Below are 22,849 nucleotides of genomic sequence, written 5' to 3'. Positions count from 1 at the left end.
GGGCAGGGTCGGGTTTGCTTGCCCTGTACCCGTCCCCAAATTGAAATTCCCCACCCCGATCCTTGATGGGGCTAAAAATCTTAACCCCATCTCTGTCTCTACAAGGAACAGAGATCCCCAATTTTGCCCCACCCTGCCCTAGTCATTCTTACTTGTATACTTATAAACTTATTATAAGTTTATATATATATATATATATATATATATATATATATATATATATATATATTATATAGTTGAGATGGAATTCGAGTCGGGGTTGAGTGGACAAATATCATCCCTACCCTAAGAATTTTGGGTTTTTCCTGAACCCACCCAAACTTTGACGAGTGATAAAAACCCACCCCCGGCTGGGGTAGAGCGGGGTGGGACCCCATGGGATAGGTCAAATTGCCATCTTAGAACAATGATAAAAAAACTTAGCAAACCGCGACGGATCAGGTTGCCATCCTAAAGGATCTACTCTCAACAGTAGGGGTGGCAAATGGGTGGGTTGGGTAAGGGTTGAATATCAACTCACCCATATTGACCCACCAACCCACCATGGCCCATCACCAATTATAGTTAAAGGGTCACAACCTACCCTAACCCTAACCCACCTTGACCCACCCATATTGACTCACTTGACCCATCCATATTGACCTTTAACCACCCTCACCCATACTAACCCACCTACCATCACTTATAGATACAAAAATGGGTTGGGATGGCCCGTATAAACAATATAATAAATTTTGAGAGATTAATCTCTCTCAAGACTGTCACGTGACAAAAACGAGTCAAGTCAACCTGTATACCCGAAAGTTCAAAAATTGTAGATAAATGCAGAAGATTGAAGAAAAATTACAGAAAATGCAAAATAATACCAAAAAATTGTAGAAAAATACAAAAAAATTATGAAAGATACTAAAAGAATTTAGAAAATTCAGAACTTTTGCAGAAACAATCAGAAAAATATGCAAAAAAAACAAAAAATTGTAGGAAATGCATGAAAAACACCAAAAAAATGCAAAATAATGTATAACTTTTATAGTTCTTTCGCAGAAGTGCTTTTGTGAAAGTACTTTTGTGAAAGTACTTCTATAAAAGTGCTTTCATAAAAGTATTTTCATAAAAGCACTTTTATAAAATGCTTTATGCGTTCATAAAAGTGCTTTTTTGTAAAAGTACTTTGTTTACAAAAGTGCTTTTATGCTTTTATAAAAGTGTTTCCGTAAAAGTGCTTTTACAAAAGTACTTTTATAAAAGTGCTTTTATGCTTTCGTAAAAGTGTTTTCGTAAAAGTGCTTTCATAAAAGTATTTTTTATAAAAGTGCTTTTATGCTTTTGTAAAAGTACTTTCATAGTGTTTTTGTTTTCGTGTGAAAGTACTTTTGTAAAAGTGCTTTCATAAAAGTCATTTTCATAAAATTACTTTTGTAAAATTGTTCTTTTATAAAATTACATGTAAACACGAAATTACATAAACTATTTTATTTCACTCTTATTCTTAAAACGAGATGTGGCATAGTGGTTTGGAATTATTATAAGATGTTAGCATCAAGGCTTGGGTTCAAATCTCTATTTCTATTTTTGAGATTTGGCAAGTATAAATAGAAGGATCCAACCCATCTTGACCCTAATGGGTACTCTCGACGTAGCCCACCCTAATTCTTTTCTATTCACCCTAATGAATTGCTCGACCCATATTGTCTCACCAATAGATTGGGTGGGTATGAATGGTTCAATGGGTTGGGATCAAGATAGACAACCCTATTCAACCGTACCAAAACTTTCCAACCGGCAACTGAAGAGACACATCGAAAACATCTCCATGAAACCATGAAATGTCTCAATTCCAATGTACAGCAACTCTTGGTAGTGTTGGGTTAGCAGCAGATCCCTGTCCCCCCTGGAAAATATGCCTCTCCAGAGCATTCAGGTTGGGAGCAGAGCTGATTCCAGTTTCCAGAGGAATTCAACCGTTCGGGTTGTTAATCAAACGAATTTCAGTCTTTAACTCGGCAGTATCATGAGTTAACTCTGGTTTGCAGCACTCCGGGTACGGTTCTCATTTGCATGGCAAGCCGTTTCCTTTACAGACTCTGTAGAGCTTCTCTTACCTCGCTCCAAAATCACTGTTCTGCAAATTCTCATCCTGTCTGGTAGTTCTTGTTTTATATTCCCATTTTAGTTGATTTTTATCTACCCAATTAGTTTGTATTCCTCTTAAACTTATAACCAAAATTCTCTTCATTTTCTTCTTTAACCAGGTTGGTTTTCCAGCACCCCCACTCGATTGTTTCTCCATCCCAGTATTCTTTTCAGTTCAATCCATGGAAGCCTTCTTGGGCTTTCAGGAATTTGAGTCATGGGTCTGTCAATCTTATTATCTCCCAGGGAAAACCCAAGTTCGAGACCCACGAAATCGAACCTCCGAAGAAGGAGAAATGGAAGACCAAGAAGCAATTGAAGCTGCAGCGGAAGAGGGAGAAGCAGAAGAGAAAATCGGCTAATAAAAGGGACCCACGACGTCTCGGCGTCAAGGGGAAGAAGAAGAAGCAAAAATTCCCAAATGCAGAAGCGAGAATCAAGTACAAGATTGAAAGAGTGAGGAACCCTTACATGAATCTTTGTTTATTATGATGTTATTTTCATCTGATATACACTTAAACAATGTTTTCTTACAACGGGGTTCTTTTCTTTTCTCTCGCGGTTATACAATAATGAGGTTCAGTAGTTAATGTTATGAATATGATCCCAGAAATGGGATTTTAGAATTAGAATTGTTTTTGTTCATTTCTTTTTTTGTTTGGGCTACGAAAAGAACAAATTATTTATTTATTTTTGATAGAAAAAGAAACCACATCATTAACTATTAACAAAAGATAATACAATAGAGTTTAATCATTGAGGAAGTCTAAATCATACAAATCTATCCTACTCACTTTTAGCAAAATTAGCTATTCTATGAGCAGCAACAATTTTCTACCTATTTATATTACAAAACATAATCAGCTGGAACTTAGCCTTTATACCTAAAATATCATCTAGAATACTATGAACAGTCCATGGAAATTTAAACCTGCACCAGGTAATTTTCTAACTGCCAAAAGGAAATCAGATTCAATGACCAAAAAATTAGGAATGCTTGATGGATTGCATATAATTTAGCTTCCAAAACATCTTCAGTAATAGAACATTGACAACCTATCAAGTTTTTTCATATAATTTAGCCTTCAATTTCTGGTACATATTCTTTCTTTATTTGAGAGAAAAACAACAAATTTAAATAAATAAACTTTTTTCTCTATGCATAACAAGCAAATAGGGATCATAAGATTTCATGAATAAGGCTGTAGATGGCCTTTAAATACTGATTATGTATATTGTCATGGTGTAAGAAACCATAGTTAGCCAAGTTTTCTAAACTTGGCACTCATCAAAAAAGTTTTCTAAACTAGGCTGTAGATGGGTTTTTTCCCTCACACAATGTAATGATTTCTGGGGTCAAAATGAAGTAAGGAACTATAATTAGCCAACTTTAATGGACAAGGCTGTAGATGGTTATCTCCTTATGTATAAAATAATGATTTTATGGGTTAAGATGGAGTAAAGAATCATAATCAGCCAAATATCATAGACAAGGATGTAGATGCTTATCTCTCTACAAGCTACATGTATTTCAATATGAGACAAGGAAGAAAGGGGAGAAAAAAAGAAGAAACAAAGGGGTGAGAGGAGTAGAAGGGATATGATCCTCCATCTCATGTGGAAGGCTAGGAATATCATAGTGAAGAGGTGCAAGAGGGCTGATGGAAGCATAGAAAGGTTGTAAGAGGTGCAAGAGGCCTTGATTAAAAATCAGACATGAGAAATTATGGATCTATTTGATGGAAAGGAGATGGTTGCAGATGGGTTTATACTGTAAAGTACAGGGCTGATGGAAGCATAGAAAGGTACAAGGCAATGCTAGTTGTAAAAGGGTACACTCAAACTTATGGGATAAACTATTTGGAGACTTTTGCATTGGTAACTAAGATGAGTTCAGTTTGGATCCTCTTATCTCTAACAACTGCTTACTCTTGGCCCCTCTTCCAACTTGGTGTGAAGAATGCTTTTCTTAATAAATATTTGTAGGAGGAGATGTACATGGACCTTCCAGTTAGTTTTTACAATGATATGGCCAAAGGAAAGGTATATAGATTGGAGAAGTCATTATATGGTTTGAAACAATCACCCAGAGCTTGGTTTAACAGGTTTAGGAGTGCATTGATTATGTTTGGTTATATTAAAGCCAATCTGATCATACTTTGTTTGTGAAGAGAATGAGATCATTGGTGTCAGTGTTGATAGTATATGTGGATGACATTGTAGTCATAGGAAAGACCTAAGTGAGATTGATGCATTGAAGAAAAATTTACATCGGGAGTTTGAGATTAAGGATCTTGGGGAGCTAAAGTATTTTTTGGGCTTTGAGGTGGCAAGGTCTAAACATGGGAGTTTCATTTCCTAAAGGAAGTATGTGTTGGGCCTACTACAGGAGATAGGAAAACTTGGGGTTAAACTAGTTGATACAGACCAGAATCATAGAATTAATGCTATAGACGGTGAGCTAGTAAAGTATGTTGGGAGGTATCAGAGATTGGTGGGCCGGTTGTAAACTCAGCCAGTTGATAACATTGTCTGAGGCACCTAACACAAACAAGGAGAATAATTTTAATCTCTTTACTATTTGGAGATTGTTGAGAACTGCTAGGACCTCAACTTTCATAGTGTCCGAAAGGCCAATTTGGCTGCTGAAAGCCCACAGGACTGCACCCTCAGGAGAGTAAAGAACTCTATACTTTCTATCTATTACAAATTAATCTTTCCCTAAAAAAAAAAGGAAGAAAACAATGACAATTAAAAAGTATTCAACTAGATTTTGGTCATAATTTCTGTTCCAAACTCCTTAGCCTAAGTTTGCCTTTGTTTTTTTTTTTTTTTTGATAATTGAAATAATTTTATTAATCAGCAATAGACAATATTTCAAAGTTCCCAAGGAAAGACACGAGTTGCAACCTCTCCGGGCTAGTTAAGTACAGATTTCCAAATTAATAACAACTTACATAGAAGCACAAAAAAGATCTTCTCTATAAACCCCCTGTTTGGCTAAAGCATCAGCCAAAGAATTAGCAGACCTACTAACCCATTTTACCTCAACTCTCATATTGCTGGTTAACCACTTTACTTTTTTGATGAGATCTTTGTAGCCCCAAATGGTGGTATCCAAGTTTAGGAGCCACCTTGTTACCACCTGAGAGTCCCCTTCAACTAGGAGATGCTCCACCCCAAGCTGGTTGGCAATCTGAATTCCTTGTACTGTAGCAAGGATTTCTGCCCTTGTTGCTGTCCTTATTTCTCAGGATACCCCCTATACCTGAAGGCCCGGGGTTGCCTTGGCTGCTTCCATCAAAGTTCAGCTTGATGACACCTTCCAAAGGCGGAATCCATTCTGACAGAATTCTATCCTTCTTTGTTGAAGTGTTAGCTATTACTAGCCAATTCCTCCACAAGTCATCAGAGGAGAAGTCATCAAAGATGTCCACAGTTTTCAGCCAATGGATTGCTCTTGTTAGGATACAATCCTTCATTTCATCTAACCCTCTTTCCTTTTCTAAGAAAATTCTTGCATTCCTTTCCTCCCACAGAGTCCATAGAGTGGCTGCCCTGACACATTTCCACATGACCTTACCTCTTCTAGTGTGCCAAACAAAGACAGATGGGTTGAATAACAAGCTTAAATCAGAAGGCATAAACCACCTACCTCCAAATAAACAAAGGCTCCACCTCCAGATAGCTGTAGCAAAGGAACAAGAGATCAACAAATGGACGCAGTCCTCATTCTCGGCCTTACACAAGGAACACCAATTTGGGGAAAGACAAAGCGAGGGTTTCTTTTTCTGTAAGTTTTCCAAAGTATTGATTTTCCCATAGAAGACTTCCCAGCAGAATACAACAATTTTTGGGGGAATAGGTTGTGCCTAGACTTCTTTGACAGGGAATCCTTGGGAAAAGGGGTTAGAACTGAGGGATTTTAGAAAAGAAGAGCAAGTAAAAGTACCTTTTGGAAGATGAGTCCAAACCCTTTGATCAGAAGAAGTGGGGTCCAAGCAAACGGATTCTAGTAAATGAATTAGCTCAATAACACAATTCGACTCACCATCCCTTAACCCTCTACGAAACCCAAAGTCCAGTTTAAAGATAAGGAGTTTAACGGGCTCGGGAGAAAAGTTGCAATTGGCTCAAGTTTGTGAAGGGAAATGGAATAGAGCAAGGGGAAATCTTTGAGGGGTTGAGTACCCACCCAAATATCCTCCCAGAACAGAATAGCATTTCCAGAACAAGCATCATACCTGATGAATCTGAGGAAGCGAGGGAGAATACCATGTATAGCCTTCCAAGGTGTAGTAAGGGTAGCTTGGCGAGATATCCCGGAATCCCAACCATTTCCTGCACAACCATTTATGCTTGCCACCACCTCATGCCATAATCTTTCTCTCTCTCTCTCTCTCGGGGCCATCTCCATAGTCACTTCCCTAGAAGGGCTACATTCTTCAGCACTAAGTTCTCTATCCCTAAACCCCCTTCTTCCTTTGGTTTGTTAACTATCTCCCATCTGATCAAGTGATCCTTTTTCACCTCTCTTGGTTCCCATAGAAAGTCCCTCATTCTCTTCTCCAGTTTCTTAGCCTCCCTTGGAGGAATCCTGAACACTGAAAGGAAGTAGGTTGGAAGGTTGGCAAGTGTAGCCTTAATTAAAGTCAGCCTACCCCCTATTGAAATGTAATTCTTTTTCCAAGCCGCTAAGCACTTGTCAAATTTCTCCACAATAGGGGCCCATAAACTACTTTCTTTACGGTTGGCTCCTAAGGGTAGCCCTAAGTATGTCAAAGGCCAAGAAGAAATATTGCAACCTAAGCATTCTACAATGGATTCAATCTCCCTATTCTCCAAGTTTACTCCAGCCACACAACTTTTATCAAAATTTACCTTCAAGTTGGAGACCCTCTCAAAAGTACTTATTAAAATCCTAAGGTTCTCCACTTTGCTCAACTCATTCCCTTCACAAAAAATAACAATATCATTAGCAAACTGAAGATGAGTTACTGGAATGCCTCTGCTCGCTATTCTCCATCCCTTTATTTGGCCCTCCTCATCTGCTTTGGAGATCATCCTATTAAAGACATCAGCAACAAGTGTAAAGAGGAAAGTGGAGAGTGGATCCCCTTGTCTTAAGCCTCTATTGGCTGGAAAAAAGTCCTTAACCACCCCATTCACCAACACTGAATAACGACAAGAGTTTAAGCATCCTCTTATCCAATTACACCATTTATCCCCAAATCCGCGTCTTCTCGACATCTCCAGTAGGAAATTCCAATCCACTAAGTCATAGGCTTTCTCCAAGTCCAGCTTGCAAACAAATCCTTTCCTGTCCGATCTCCTTATCTCTTCCACACTCTTGTTAGCAATAAGGATCTGATCTGTAATTTGTCTATCCTGTATAAAGGCTCCTTGTGCTTGGCTAACGAGAGAGGGGAGAACAACTTTGATCCTCCTAGAGAGCACTTTTGCTAGAATCTTATAGACGCTTGTCACTAGGCTAATTGGCCGAAAATCTTTGGGGTGTCTGGCATCATTCTTTTTGGGAATTAAGGCTATAAAGGTGGCATTGATTCCAGGACTCACAAAATTTTTATCTTCAAATTCTCTAAATACTCCAATTAAGTCTTCTTTGACTATGTCCCAACAGTCCTGATAAAATGCCATTGTAAATCCGTCAGGACCCGGTGCCTTAGCCCTATCCATAGAAAAAACAGCTTGTTTGATTTCCTCTTCCTCAATCATTCTTTCCATCCATCCCTTATCTATTTGGTTCAAAGTTGGCCAATTTTCCTCCCCTACTATTAACCGATTCTCTAAGGGTCTTTGAAAGATGGATTTGAAGTGATCCACAATCCTATTGGCAATCTCCTCTTGAGAGGTTATATCCACACCATCAACCTCAAGCTTTAGTATCAGATTTTTCCTCCTTCTCCCATTAGCCAAAGCATGAAAAAATTTGGTATCCCATCCCCTTCCTTGATCCACTTATGCCTGGATTTTTGTCTCCAAGAGATCTCCTCCCTCAACAAAGTCTCCTCTAACTCCTTTTTCAGTTTCCTCCTCATTTCTCTGTCTTGCTCATCCATCATCCCTTGGGAGTCTTTTGCATCTAACTCCTCAATCTGAACCAATAATCTAGCTTTTACCTCCTCCACTCTTCCAAATTGAACCTTATTCCATTCTTTTATTTTACCTCTCAACTCTTTTAATTTTTTGTGGAATCTAACCCCATCCCATTTCATTTCTCTCATCTCTTCACTCCACCATTCCTTAACCTTAGGCAAGAAGTCCGGGTGTGTCAGCCACATATTTTCAAACCTGAATGGTCTAGGTCCATTACCAAGAGGTTCTTGCCCTACTTCTATAGGGTAGTGATCAGAGGTTATCCTAGGTAGGGCCTTAGCCACCAAACCTCTCCAGTGGTTCTCCCAACCCTCATTAAATAGGAATCTGGAAGTTGGACCAAGTGTAGGTAGCCTGTAGTAAAGGAAGCTCCCGTAACTCACAGGAATTTATGAAATCATTGAACTTCCTCATACTAGTTGTAATGGCCTGCCTAGGATTATTTGACTCATTTGTGAATCTTATTGCATTAAAATCACCCCCAAACACCAAGGGCCTTCCCACAAACCTTGAATTCCATGAAGCTCCTCCCATAACTCATTCCTCTCTCTGTGATTATTTGGACCATACACATTTGTTAGCACCCAAGTAAATCCATCTTCCACCATTCTGAATTTTAGGGATACAGTGAAGTTTCCTATTAGCTCCTCTATTGGTTCTCCGAAGTCCTCCCTCCACAAAGTTACTATTCCCCCCGAGGCTCCCCACAACGGAGCTGAGCACCATCTTACCCCTCTTATTTTCCAGATCTCCCTGACCCACCTTCTATCCAGTTCAGCTAATTTTGTCTCCTGCAACATCACAACATCAGGTCCTAAGTTTGCCTTTGCTACTGACCAACAAATTGAAGAAAAATCTTTGGGTCATTGCACTGTCTTCACAGGAGAACTTTTATTGCCTCATCCAACCATTTCAACATACAAATTTTTTGTGGCCAAACTACTAAGTCATCCAGATCATGTTAATTGGACAGAAAAGTATGAGATAATTTTCATTCAATTCACAAGTTACAACTTACAACCTAGAAGAAAATGCAAGACTAAACAGCCATGGTGGGCATTGGTCCAAGTACATGCATTAGGAACAGGACAGAGTGAATGATTGACCAACTTTACCCCAGTAATGTAACACAATGTTAAATTGTACTACCTAAAACTTTCAAAGCACCAAAACCACTTCTAAGATGGGAAAGGATAAGTGACATGTATCTATATTTACTTTATAAAGCCACTGATAAAATAATTTAATCCTAGGGCAGAATTATATCAATAGCCCCAAAGCCACTTCTAAGAGAGGAAAAGCCAAGTTATATGTATCTATATTTACTTTATAAAGCCAACAAAGATGCCTATGGCAGAATTAATATAGGACACATACTCTGGGTTACATGGATTTTTTTTTTTGATCAATAACAGAATAGCTTTCATTAAAAAATAAAAAGAAGTACCGTTTATCAAAAAAAAAAAGAGGTGCAACAAGATGGGGGGGGGGGTGAGAGGGAGATATAAACTCTCTTAACTCCCCACCAAAGGAAATACAGAACAAATTATACATCAGCCCAAAACAAAGCATCCCTATTTACCCCTTGCTTAGCTAACCCATCTGCAAAAGAATTTGCAGTCATTTTGACCCAATTCAGCTTGATTTCGATTCCCTAGTCAACCATTTAAATTTCCTCTTTTCATTGTTGTAAAGCCAAAAGCCAGTTCCATCTTCCTTTAACCAGCCCACCACTAACTTGGAATCTCCCTCTATAACGAGTTTCTTAATGTTCAAGTCTTTGGCCCTTTGTACACCTTCCAAAGTCGCCAAAATCTCAAGCCCGAATAGAGTCACCCTCACCTATTGGACCAGAGAAGAGAGAAATCACATTCCCATACTCATTCCTTAATACTCCCCCAATATTTGATGGCCCTGGATTCCCCACACTACTACTGTCAAAGTTTAACTTAATAAACCCACTAGGAGGAGGGGTCCAAACATGTAAAAAAGAAACAGTAGGTGGAGTAGACCTTGCAACTTCCTTCCAATTCCTTAACAAATCATCATTTGAGAAGTCATTAAACAGCTCCAAAGACTTATGCCAATGCACCACTCTGATATGAATCCCCTCCAAGATGGACTGTATCCCTCTTTCCTGATCAGTAAAAATTCTCAAGTTCCTTTCTTCCCAAATCGTCCAACATGCTGCAGCCCTTATAATTCTGCACATAATTCTTCCTTTTCACAGGCCACCTGAAAAAAGAAGAAGAAAACAGACTTTGCACATTTGGTGGAGGAGTCCAACTACAACCGAACAATGGAAAGATCCAATCCCAAATACAATTGGCAAGATGGCAAGAGATTAATAAGTGATATCCATTCTCACCACTAGCTTTGCACAAAACACACCAATGAGGAGACAAGCAATTTTTAGGTCTTTTTTTCTGAAGCAAGTCACAAGTGTTGATTTGCTCTAGGAAAGCTTCCAACAAAAAAACCCAACCCTAGGAGGAATAGGTATTACACCATACTTAACAGGGAAAGCCAGCCCAAGGGAAGAGTTATTCATGAATTAAACCCTAGATCTCTCAAAATTCTTCAGTAGTTGAGCAATGAAGAAGTGGATCACACAATTAGCACCAAGAAAAGTGACTTCATGCAAACTGAGTCTAGCAAATCTGTTACATGTATGGTGATCCTTAACTTCATGTCTTCAACTTTACATCTCTTAATTGAAATCAAAGGCAAAAATATAAAATAAAATATTTAAAAAGATCAGATGTTCTACATGATTACTGTACATCTGTATCCTAACAAGAACATGGTTGAAGCTTGACAATCTCAAAACAGACAAAATTAAGAAAGTTGTCTCAATTATCAAAATCCCATCTCTGTTTTCCCATGATTTAATGGAACCAGAAAAAAAAAACAAAAATCGAATCAAAATAGTTGGGAAAAATCAATTCTCCTAGAAAGGAATTTTATGTACTCTGTTAATTTATTAAATCCAGCATCTACAAATCTCATGAAAAAGATGGAACATTTTTAGAGTAAAATCTTTAAGGAAAAATACAAAATGTAGCATGCAGTCAAATGAACTGAAGCCTGAAAATATAATCAGAAAGAAAAGAACTCAACAATCCAACACCTAAAAACTGGAAAAGAAATATTTCAAATTAAATCAAGGAGCTACCATTCGAACCCTTGAAGCTTCCTATGTTCTATGCAAAATGGCAGAATACAAATAGGATTAACAAATTCTGCTTTTTGGAAATTGTTGAAGTTCGGCCTGCCCTAGAAGTCTGTTTTGTTTGTTAGCTGAAAAGTAAAGTAAACAGCAAGAAGGAAGAGAGGAAAGAAGAAGGAAGAAAGAGGAAGAAGAAGAGAAAAGGTCTGGTTCGAATTAGGAAAGTCAACCCTAGTTTCGGCTAGACCTGTTATTATATTATTAATATAATTGGAAAAGACATAAGTGCCCTTATTTAAGTAAGAGGCACTCGAACTAACATAATAGTACACATCAACATTCTCAATAGGTACAAAGACCGAAATACCCCTTTACTAACACTCCCCCTCAAGCTGGTGAGTATATATCATATAATCCCACCTTGTTACATATGTAGTCCACTCTCCCCCGACTCAAACCTTTTGTAAACAAGTCTGCCCACTGGTTTCCCATATTAACATATGCAGTCTCTATCACTCCATTCAACACCTTCTCTCTCACAAAATGACAGTCAACTTCGATGTGCTTGGTTCTTTCATAAAACACCGGATTGGAAGAGATATGAATCGCTGCCTGATTGTCACAATAGAGCTTCATTGGAGTACTGATGCCATATCCTATCTCTTGTAGAAGGTTCCATAGCCACACTAATTCACAAGTAGTATGTGCCATGGCCCTATATTCTGCTTCTACACTGCTTCTTGCCACCACTGTTTGCTTCTTACTTTTCCACGTTACTAGGTTACTCCCCAGAAAGGTGCAATAGCTTGTGGTAGACCGTCTATTAGACATAGAACCTGCCCAATCAGCATCGGTGTATTCTTCTACTTCCAGTTTTCCGCTACTTTTGTACAACAAACCACGACCAGGGGCTCCTTTCAAGTACCTCACAATCCTTAGCACTGCATTCCAATGTGGGACCAAAGGTTTCTGCATGAACTGACTCACCACACTAACCGCAAATGAAATATCTGGCCGCGTAATGGTTAGGTAATTTAGTTTGCCTACAAGTCGTCGGTATCACCCAGGGTCTTCAAATACTTCACCTATATCACTGCTCAGCCTCGTATTTGTTTCCATAGGTGTCTCAGTCGGTTTAGTACCCAACAAACCTGTTTCTTCCAGTAAATCAAGCACATATTTCCTCTGACACAAATTAATGCCATGCTTAGATCTTGCTACCTCTATGCCCAAAAAGTATTTCAATTTGCCAAGGTCCTTTGTCTGAAAGTGTTCCTGTAGGAATGCCTTCAATCTGTCAATGCCCATTTCATCATTCCCAGTCACAACGATATCATCTACATACACCACCAGTAGTATTTTGCCTATCGGAGAGTCATGACTGAAAACAGAGTGATCAACTTGGCACTGTTTCATACCAAACTTCTTGACCACCTCACTGAACCTACCAAACCATGCTCGAGGGGACTGTTTAAGTCCATATATAGCCTTCTTAAGTCTGCATACCTTACCATCCTCCCCCTGAGCAACAAACCCTAGTGGTTGCTCCATGTAGACCTCCTCGAGCAAATCACCATGCAAAAAGGCATTTTTGATATCTAGCTGATATAGAGGCCAATCATACATAGCTGCAAGGGAGATGACAACACGAACTGACCCTATCTTAGCAACCGGGGAGAATGTCTCTGTGTAGTCAATGCCATAGGTTTGGGAGTACCCTTTTGCAACCAGCCGCGCCTTCAGGTGCTCAACACGACCATCTAGCAAGTACTTAACGGTATACACCCACTTACAACCGACAGCTTGCTTCCTAGGAGGAAGAGCGGTGAGGTCCCAAGTGTGATTATGATGGAGGGCAGAGAGCTCTTCTTCCATAGCATGGCACTACTCTGGAGAGGTAAGCGCTTCCTGGACATTCTTAGGAACAACCACTGAGGATAACAAAGAGATGAACTGGCGATGGGAGGCGGAGAGGTGAGCAAGGGAAACAAAATTGGAAATAGGGTGAAGGGTGCAGGTGCGCTTACCTTTCTGTAAGGCAATAGGAAGATCAAAGTCGGAGGTTGGTGTCGGATCTGGAGCTGGATCTGTCGACGGTGATGAAGCCGGAGGAGTCGCAGCTGGTACACGTGGGCGATGTGTATACACGTGACGGATAGGTGGATGGTCAACGGACGGTGGCACCGGAGGCAAGGACGTAGGTACGACTGGAACCAGAGGAGGAGATCAGCCACAGGAAGGGGAAGAGGAGGAGGTGATGTGGAGGAAGCAGCATCACCGGACCCCACGAAGAACGGAGTAGACTCGAAGAAAGTAACATCAGCACATACCAAGGAACGACGAGAACTGGGATGGTAACACTTGTACCCTTTCTGAGTCTGGGAATAGCCAAGGAAGATACACTTAAGGGATCGTGCATCTAATTTGTCAGTCTCGGGACCCAGATTATGGACGAAGCAGACACACCCAAATACCCGAGGAGGAAGCGAAAACGGAGACATGTTGGGGAATAAGACACTAAAAGGAGAACGACCATCAAGAATAGACGTGGGCATCCGATTAATTAAGAAACAAGAGGTGAGCATTGCATCACTCGAAAAGGGTTTGGGAACAGTCATGTGGTGCATGAGTGAGCGTGCCGTTTCTACAAGATGTTGGTTCTTTCTCTCAACAACCCCATTTTGTTGTGGGGTGTAGGTACATGAAGTTTGGTGTATAATGCCATGTTGGTCCAAGTATTCTTGAAAAGATGAAGACAAGTATTCACGGCCATTATCAGAACGGAAAATTTTGATGCGAACGCCAAATTGATTGCGGATCTCAGCATAAAATTTCTGGAAGATGGCAAATAATTCACTTCTTTCCTTCATTAAATAGAGCCACGTCATTCTTGAAAAGTTATCAACAGAAATAACAAAATATCTGTATCCATTATATGACATCACTTTATAAGGACCCCAAACATCTGAATGAATTAAAGAAAAAGGACTCGACACACGGTTATTGACCCTAGAACTAAAGGGAACACGATGGTGTTTCCCAAATTGACACAACTCAATCTAGAACAGAAAGGTGACTCAATGAAGGGACCAAGGACTTCGGCACTTTCAACGAAGGATGACCAAATCTACAATGCACTGGAGAGGAGAAATAGATGACTGAAGGGCCGTTGACGTTCTTCCACCACCATCAAGATAATACAGTCCACCGGCTTCATGCCCTCCAACAATCTTCATCCCTGTCTTGAGATCCTGAAAAACACACATAGAGGGGTAAAATGTAATGGAGCAATTAAGGGACTTGGTCAGCTTACTAACAAACATAAGATTAAATGGAAGCTTAGGCACATATAAAACAGAGGATAGGGATACAGGGTCTAGGTCAACATTACCAACACCACGAATAGATGATGTGGAGCCATTAGCAAGGGTAACAGATTGTGATGTTGAGCAATGAGTGAGAGATGAAAACACACCTGGAGTTCCCGTCATGTGATCGGAGGCTCCAAAGTCAATAATCCAGGGGTTGGGTGTGGATGCCAAACAAGCCATACCTGAGTGGGCAAAGGTAGCTGTGTTCTGCTGTGACGTGGATTGAACAAACCTTTCATACTCATCACGAGGAACACTCACCATCTCCTTGCCTGGACCATCTGAAGAGGTAGAAGGCATCTGGTCAGCTGACTGGTTCTCTTGTCTAAAGTTGGAACTGGTGTCACTAGTGATGGCATGGTTGGCCCACGTCGCGGGTGGACCATGTAAGTCATAGCAGTAGTTAATAGTATGTCCATCCAAACCACAATGAGTACACCTCCGTGGACCCGATCCACGTCCTCTACCATGAGCTCCCCTTGAATCTCTGCCTCCAGTACGACCACCACCACGAATATGTGTAGATCCACCACTACCACTCTGGCCATACATTGGACTACTACTGCCACCACGGCCAGGCTGGGCTCCTCGAGCCCCACTTCTGCCACCTCGACCTCTCGACACTACAAATGCTGATTTATCTGAGATATTAGAGTTTTCCATAGATCCAATGGAAGTCCTCCAAAGACGAGTAAACACCTCCTCTAAAGATGGAAGGGCAGATCCTCCTAGTATCTGGGCTCGTACTGGTTCATACTCAAACTTCAGCCCCACCAGAAACCGAGTCACATCAAGCTGCTCTCTCTGTTGCTGTTGAACCTTGACATCAAAAGTGAGAGGATGATAGATCACAACCATGTGATGATCTGTGCATCTTCCTGTTCCCAGTCTTCGTACTCCTGAGAATTAGTGGGGGGTTTCTCCTCTCTTATGTGCTTTACCTTCTTCTTCGCCTTCAGAAAAACCTCTACAGACTTGGCCCAAGGGACATAATTCTCTCCATTCAGTTTAATGGAGGTCATTTGGACATTCAGGTAGTTAGTAGATATCATCACACTAGGTTTACTAACACTGTTATTTGCCATTGCCGAATTCCCTTATCACTGAATCCTGAGCACTACACACTGCACACTGCACACAGACACTTCACCGAAATCTGCACACTGATTTCAGCAATAATAAAGGCTGAAAGCCGTACTTGTAACACCACAAACCCTACTCTACAGCTACCGGAAGTTTCACCATTAAGTAAACACTACTTCCCTTCCAATCACACACAAACCAGCATAAACCCTAGCATACTGCAATCTGAAAACCCATCATACGATCTGTACCACACCTCTCATGTGTTCCATAACAGAAATTATGCATAAAAAAAAACTCCTTACCTCATCGCCTGAAGGCCAACCACACGAAGGAATGAAACACCACTGCACCACACGCACCAGCCCTACATTAATTAGGGGAGGGCTTAGAAACCACAGCAACCAACCACCAACTACACCACCGGAGGCATAGAAACCTCCAAGGGAAGAGGGCGATCACTCCTTTTCAGCCCTTTTCCCAGTCTCCAACCAACGGCTGAGAAATCCAAGAGAAACCCTAGTTCGAATGCGCAGAAAACAGAATTCTAGGCAAGTCTGATTTGTTTAATGTTGCTTTGATACCATGTTGAAGTTCGGCCTGCCCTAGAAGTCTGTTTTGTTTGTTAGCTGAAAAGTAAAGTAAACAGCAAGAAGGAAGAGAGGAAAGAAGAAGGAAGAAAGAGGAAGAAGAGAAAAGGTCTGGTTCGAATTAGGAAAGTCAACCCTAGTTTCGGCCAGACCTGTTATTATATTATTAATATAATTGGAAAAGACATAAGTGCCCTTATTTAAGTAAGAGGCACTCGAACTAACATAATAGTACACATCAGCATTCTCAACAGGTACAAAGACCGAAATACCCCTTCACTAATAGAAATAAAATGTTGCCATGGATAAAAGGAGATGAATATGTAAAATGAACTAAATGCCCATCCATTCGGATACATTCAGAGGTTAGACCACTTGAATTTTAGCCTCTGCTAGAGGTTTGTGATGCTGAGAAAATTATAATTTCAATTCAATATCCAAGTGAGTTGTCAGGGAATGCAACTATGATCAGATGGAGGAACAACTCTTGTTTCAGAACTTCTGGGATTGGAATCATTCAAATTCAAAACCAGCAAAATATCTGCTACCTGACCAGTGATCTCTGGACTCCATTTGAAATAACACCCATCGTGTAATAATCTCTTATAACATACAGTAGATAATTGCCTCTCATTATAGAAAACACGATAAAAAAAGAACGATGACATTTTTTTCACCAAACTTGAAAATAGCAAACAAATATCCACAGATGAGCATTGGCTATTAAAGAAGATAAACGGCGATGAGCCGATGAAGGCAAATCAAGCTACAGATCAAAATTTACATTCTCATAAATTCAATATGCTAGAAACCTGTGCATCAGTACCACTTGAAACCCTAATGCATCAATGGAATCTGAAAAAAAAATGAGAAATGGCGGTTGATTATATCTGAACGTGGTGAAGAACGACAAATATTGATGAGAAAGGAGAACACAGTGAAGAACATGAACATAGTGAACGATGAGTCGCGATTAGTACTTCTGAAGAGAAGAAGAAGAACATACCTGTGTCGATGCTCTCAGTTGCTGGGTCAGAGTTTCTCTCAGTCGAATTTTTGCGAGATGTATTGGGAAGCTGAGAAGCCTGAATAGACCATAAGCTTGGCCTGGAGCTTCTCAGATCCAGACCACTTTGGTCTTTTAGGGTATTTTTTGGGATCCTATCTTTTGGTCTAGCAGGCTTTCACGAGCCAAACAGGAAAAGACCATTTTTGGTCTACTGGGCTTCTAAAAGCCCAGGAGATCTTTCAAAAAGACTTACAAAATATGGCCTCAGTCTATGAGCATCTGCAATTGATCCTTGCAGATCAAATCTGGGCATCTAGGTTCACATAAACCTGGTTTAGAGTGATCTCAGATCTGCTGCTTCTTTCAAATGCCATTAGTTGGTACATGCAGATCATTGTTTTTTTTTTTTTTTTTGATAATTTACATGCAGATCATTGTTTATACTTTATAGTAGCAGTTACTGAGACAGGTTTATTTATAGAACTACTTCTGTCCCTTCCAGTCAATGTAGAACTAAGCCACATGATCGAGGTACACCCAGTGATTTAAAAGGCGCACCTAGGCACCCAGGTGAGGCGCATTTTAGGGTAGGCGCCTCGCCCAGGTCCTAGGCGCAGCCCTTTCAAAAGGCGCATGCCTGGTGTGCGCCTTGCGCCTTGGGTGCATGGCACAAAGGCATTTGGGCTTGCCTCGATGGGCGTGGCACAAAGGCGGCTCGTAGAATCAGGAATGTTATGTTTTACATCACATTAGCTACTTGAAGTAATGCAATTGAGAAAAAAAGAGATTGTGGGTTTTATATGTTTGATTTTATTTTTAAATTCTCATTTGAATATGCATTACATGTTATATTTATGTATTTTAATTTTAGATAATAGGTTTTTTAAAACATTTATTTTAAAATTTAAGTTTATATTTTTATTAATATTATGTTTAATAACTTTTTGATTTTTTTTTGAATTTTTAGCTTTATTTTTTATTTTTTTGCGCCTTGCTTAAAAAGGCATGCGCTTCGCCTTGTGCCTCTCAGGTGCAAATTGACCCCTGTGCCTTTTTTGCGCCTTGCGCTTTTAAAACACTGGGTACACCATTAAGGAACTGTTGTATCTTTATCAATGGGTCTAGATTATCCTTAAAAAATAATTTTTGGTTCCAGGACCAAGAAAAAGCATAAGAAAAGATGTCTAGTATATCTGATCAATCCAATAATGTCTGAATATCTGAATGATGTCTTCCAAAATAAGTCAAATAAGAGATAGTAGGAGAGAACTCAGATCTATGGTGGGTAATGCTCTAATACCACATTATCTGCCATAGGAAGAGAAGAGAACAAACAAGAGAAGGGATTGGAGGAATTTTAGGCTAAAGATAAAAAGATGTAAAAGGACAATTCTACCCTTGATTCTAATAGTACACATATTACGCAATCTGTTTTATTTTATTCTGTCAAATATCATACTCTTGGGTTGAGTTGATTTACAATCTCTTTTCTGTTTATTTTCTCACTATTTTGTAATAAAAAAATAGAAACTTCCTGTAATCAAGGTTATTCCTTAAATCAGCCTCATAATGGCCCTGCTTATTAGCTTATATACTGTATAATCATCCTACCCTAACCTCTAAACTTTAGACTAAATCTTCAAAATTCCCTGACACATCTCATTTAAAATAATCATGTGTTATCCTGAACTTATTTGCTTTTATTGTAGTCCCTTATTAAGTAGTCCAGTCTTTGATGTAATCCACAATTGTCAGCACTAATAAGCTCAATCTGTTCTATTCAACCAGTCATTATTATATATAAAATCCAGTTTGTGCGATTGCTAGGATAGAAACCTAGTTCTTCTGTACTATTATGAACCTTGATAGTTGAACATTAATTCTCTGGATTGGATACCAGAAGGCGTTAATACAAATTACAAGTTTACACAGGAATTGAATATCCTACTTGACGTACAAGTTTGTCATTTTTGATGATGCATGTTAAAATTTTCTTGCTCAATCAAATGTCTAAATCAAACAAGTAAACAACGATTGCTTTTGGCATGTGTACAATATAGCAGCTCTTTCTAGTTAACTGTTCTTAAATCCAAATAGACTAATTTTATAATTATCTATTGATGAAACATTGACTTACAATTTCTTAAGCTGGCAGATGAAATTTATTTAAGTTGATGCTGACGCTTACAACTGCAGGCTAAAATAAAGGAAGCTTTATTGGTTGAGCGACTCAAGAGATATGAAGTTTCCAAACTTCAAGGTCCAGTTGTTGAACCAGAAAACCTGACTGGTGAGGAAAGGTTCTACATGAAAAAGATGGCCCAGAAAAGGTCTAACTATGTACCAGTTGGAAGAAGAGGGGTTTTTGGGGGTGTTATTCTCAATATGCATTTGCACTGGAAGAAACATGAAACGGTTAAGGTCATCTGCAAGCCTTGTAAACCTGGTCAGGTGCACGAATATGCAAGGGAAATTGCTCGATTGAGTGGTGGGACACCAATTCAGATAATTGGGGATGACACGATAATATTTTACAGGGGAAAGAACTATGTTCAGCCAGAAGTTATGTCGCCCATAGATACCTTATCCAAGAAAAAGGTATGTTTTCCAACTTACACACAAAATCTCAACTCTATTCATGATGAGTGATTTCAGTGCCCCCAAGATTTTGACTAAGGCTGTTTTTGGTTGGAAAGAATAGGTAGGGAAAGGAAGGGAAAGGTAGGGAAACCTGTATGTAAGTGGAGAACTCTCCTAGTAGGAAAGAGAAAACAAAAATATTGCTAAAGACCAAAGGATTCATTTAGCCAATGTTATTAAGGCCAATATGTTATTGGTTATTTCAGTCGTATCACTGGATTATCACAAATTAGGATAGGGCATCTTTCTTTGTCTTTATTTTATTTTCCCTTTTCATGTTTCCAGCATTTTCTTTGTTATACATTACGGATCTTTTTTGCTTATTAAATAACTGTCCTTGTTATGCATCCCATGATACTTACTAATGTTTTTTTCCATTTTTTCTAGGCACTGGAAAAATCAAAGTATGAGCAGTCACTTGAGTCAGTGAGGCGCTTCATTGCTATAGCTGAGAAGGAACTAGAATTGTATTACAGGCATGTTGCACTTTATGGTGACCCGTGCAATCGTGGTTCCCTATCGTCTTTTGCTAGTCCAACAAAAGATTCTAATGAGCTAGAAATCCCTGAAAATATAAAATCAGAAAAGCTTGACTCAACTAGTAATGGCTTCTCAGAAAACCTTTTAGAGATGGAAGAAAATTTCAGTTGCCAAAAGTTATCAGAAACTGACCTTGAATCTGAAGATACAGACTTGTTAGGAAGTGACATTGACTTTGAAGACAACAATGATTATAGTGAATTTGAATCTGATAATGAAGAAAGTGATCCACGAGAAGGCTCTGCATCAGTTTTAGGTTCACCAGCGATGGTTAGATAGAGGTGGGGCTGAACCAAAATGTAGCAAATGACAGATTATGGAACTTGAATCTTAGATTGTACTGAGTTTTTCCTTTTTTGTTTAATTAAATGGAGGAGGTTATCTGTTTTGTAACTAAGATTAATTGAAAGTCATCCTGTTTTGCAAAACTTCTGAAGTGGCTGGAGAGTGGAGAGTTACCCTTTTGATTTCAAAATTATACAAGCATGGTGCTATTCATAACATAATTTCAAAAACCATAGCAAATAGAATGAAGCCTCTTTGTGTGTATCAGGTCATTTTTGTTCCTGAAAGGCAGGTCATTGAACCTCTAAGGCTCTAACTAGGTCCCAAGTGCTGAACCTCTAACTAGGTCATTTTCTTCTCTCCCCATATCTCTAGGTCCCAAGTGCTGAACCTCTAACTAGAAACATAATGAGGAGATGGGAACAAGTGAAAATAATCTTATCTTGGGTTAAAAGCATCATTCAAAAGTGGCTCTACTATTCCCATCTTATAATTGTGTTTTATATGCAAAAGCATCAATAACTGCATGGTCAAAGCCCAAATTGCAATAAGTCAACGATTGAGTTCTCAGATAATATCCATAGAATAGAAGGCATCAAAAAACTTTTGGCAGGTCTCCTTTAGATACCAGTAAAAACCGTAAGGAAAAATTAGGTTAGACTGTTAGAGAATCCTCACTAAAAAGAAAAGCTCGTGGGTAGAAGTTATGAAGAAAAAATACGAAATTCTAAGAACTAAACCTACAAAAGATCCTTTGTGGGCTTGGAAAGGGATTTTGTTCCACAGAGAAGTAATAAAAGAGGCTATTTGCTAGAAGCTAGGAAATGGAGAAAGGATTAACCTCTTAAAAGACACATGACTAAAATCTGGCCCAATTATAAGAAAAATTAACCGACTATTTAACTAGAACGAATGAAATTAACAATTCAACTTAAAGTGAAGGCAATTTACTAAAATACCTTTTATATTTTTACTGATTTACTAAAACTTACCTATAGATTGAATTTTTACTAAAATACCCGCTATGGTTTACAACCGATTTACTTAATCCACTTTTCATACGAAAACCAAATGGAAGACCAATTCCTTACAGTTGACCCCCACCTAACCCGATTCCAAGGTCCAGTAGTTTACACTCAGGTGATGAAAATGATCATTGCTGTATAGACAAATAAAAATCTCAGAACATTTCATTCCTCTAGGTGATACACTTTTCATTGCTGTATGAATGCTGGATTAAACTTTTAGGCCATGTTTGGTTTGAAGGAAAAGATAGGGAAAGAAAAGGAAAATTAGAAAAACTTATATAAGGTTTGTAAAGATTTTCCTACCTTTCCTTTCCTTTCCCTACCTTTTTCCTTTAAATCAAACATAGCATTAAGGCTCAATGTGGTAAAACCCCAGGCTGACAAGTCTGAGAAAATCCACTTTTAATTTGTAAACAAATGACAAAGATCAAGTCAATTTCAAATCCTTTACAACTTTTCTAATGTGGAAAGGCTTATATATACATGAAATTAAGAGAAGCTACCCCTCCATCAGGGAGATTATGTTTTCTGTGATCACCGTCGCATGACAAACCGGAGACCCTCCGGTGATTTTTGAACATGCCAGTGATTTTTAAATACTAAACTGATATTTGATTACAAAAAAATCATCGGAGAAGTACAGATACACACGATGCAGAATTTTGAATTCCAGCCCCCCCTATAAACCACATCCTGCCCGTAAATTTGGCATCAATTCATGGTCAGGATGCTTTCCCCTTGTACTTGGGGCTATAAAATTCTGATCTGGGCTGATTGGTCATTCTCCCAAAAATCATTGGGGTCTCGTGTTTGTCATGCGTCCATGGTTGCAGGTAATATGATCCCTCCATCAGGGGTATATTTTGGGACTTAATATCCAATCC

The 22,849-nt window shown here is 39.2% G+C and overlaps 1 protein-coding gene across 1 annotated transcript; it reads left to right on the top strand.

The window, feature by feature from the left end:
* The first annotated feature begins 1,777 nt into the window (after positions 1 to 1,777).
* On the top strand, positions 1,778 to 21,080 carry LOC104605210 (RNA-binding CRS1 / YhbY (CRM) domain protein). Its single transcript, XM_010269876.2, has 4 exons — positions 1,778 to 2,144; positions 2,253 to 2,589; positions 19,669 to 20,070; positions 20,500 to 21,080. Exons 1-4 carry the CDS (start codon positions 2,059 to 2,061, stop codon positions 20,929 to 20,931), a joined length of 1,257 nt encoding a protein of 418 aa, XP_010268178.1. The 5' UTR covers positions 1,778 to 2,058; the 3' UTR covers positions 20,932 to 21,080.
* The last annotated feature ends 1,769 nt before the right edge of the window (positions 21,081 to 22,849 follow it).

Source organism: Nelumbo nucifera, chromosome 1 (genome assembly GCF_055504915.1).
Source record: "Nelumbo nucifera cultivar China Antique chromosome 1, China Antique-T2T, whole genome shotgun sequence".
NCBI classification, from domain to species: domain Eukaryota; kingdom Viridiplantae; phylum Streptophyta; class Magnoliopsida; order Proteales; family Nelumbonaceae; genus Nelumbo; species Nelumbo nucifera.
Note: the sequence above shows the minus strand (reverse complement) of the source record. Positions and strands in the feature narration are given on the sequence as shown.

What these genes read in the sequence shown, in the direction of transcription:
- LOC104605210 (XM_010269876.2), top strand. Translation starts at nt 2,059, where the DNA reads ATGGCAAGCCGTTTCCTTTACAGACTCTGTAGAGCTTCTCTTACCTCG. An exon ending in TCAAGTACAAGATTGAAAGA is followed by an intron (nt 2,590 to 19,668) that starts GTGAGGAACCCT and finishes TTACAACTGCAG; the next exon opens with GCTAAAATAAAGGAAGCTTT. An exon ending in ATACCTTATCCAAGAAAAAG is followed by an intron (nt 20,071 to 20,499) that starts GTATGTTTTCCA and finishes CATTTTTTCTAG; the next exon opens with GCACTGGAAAAATCAAAGTA.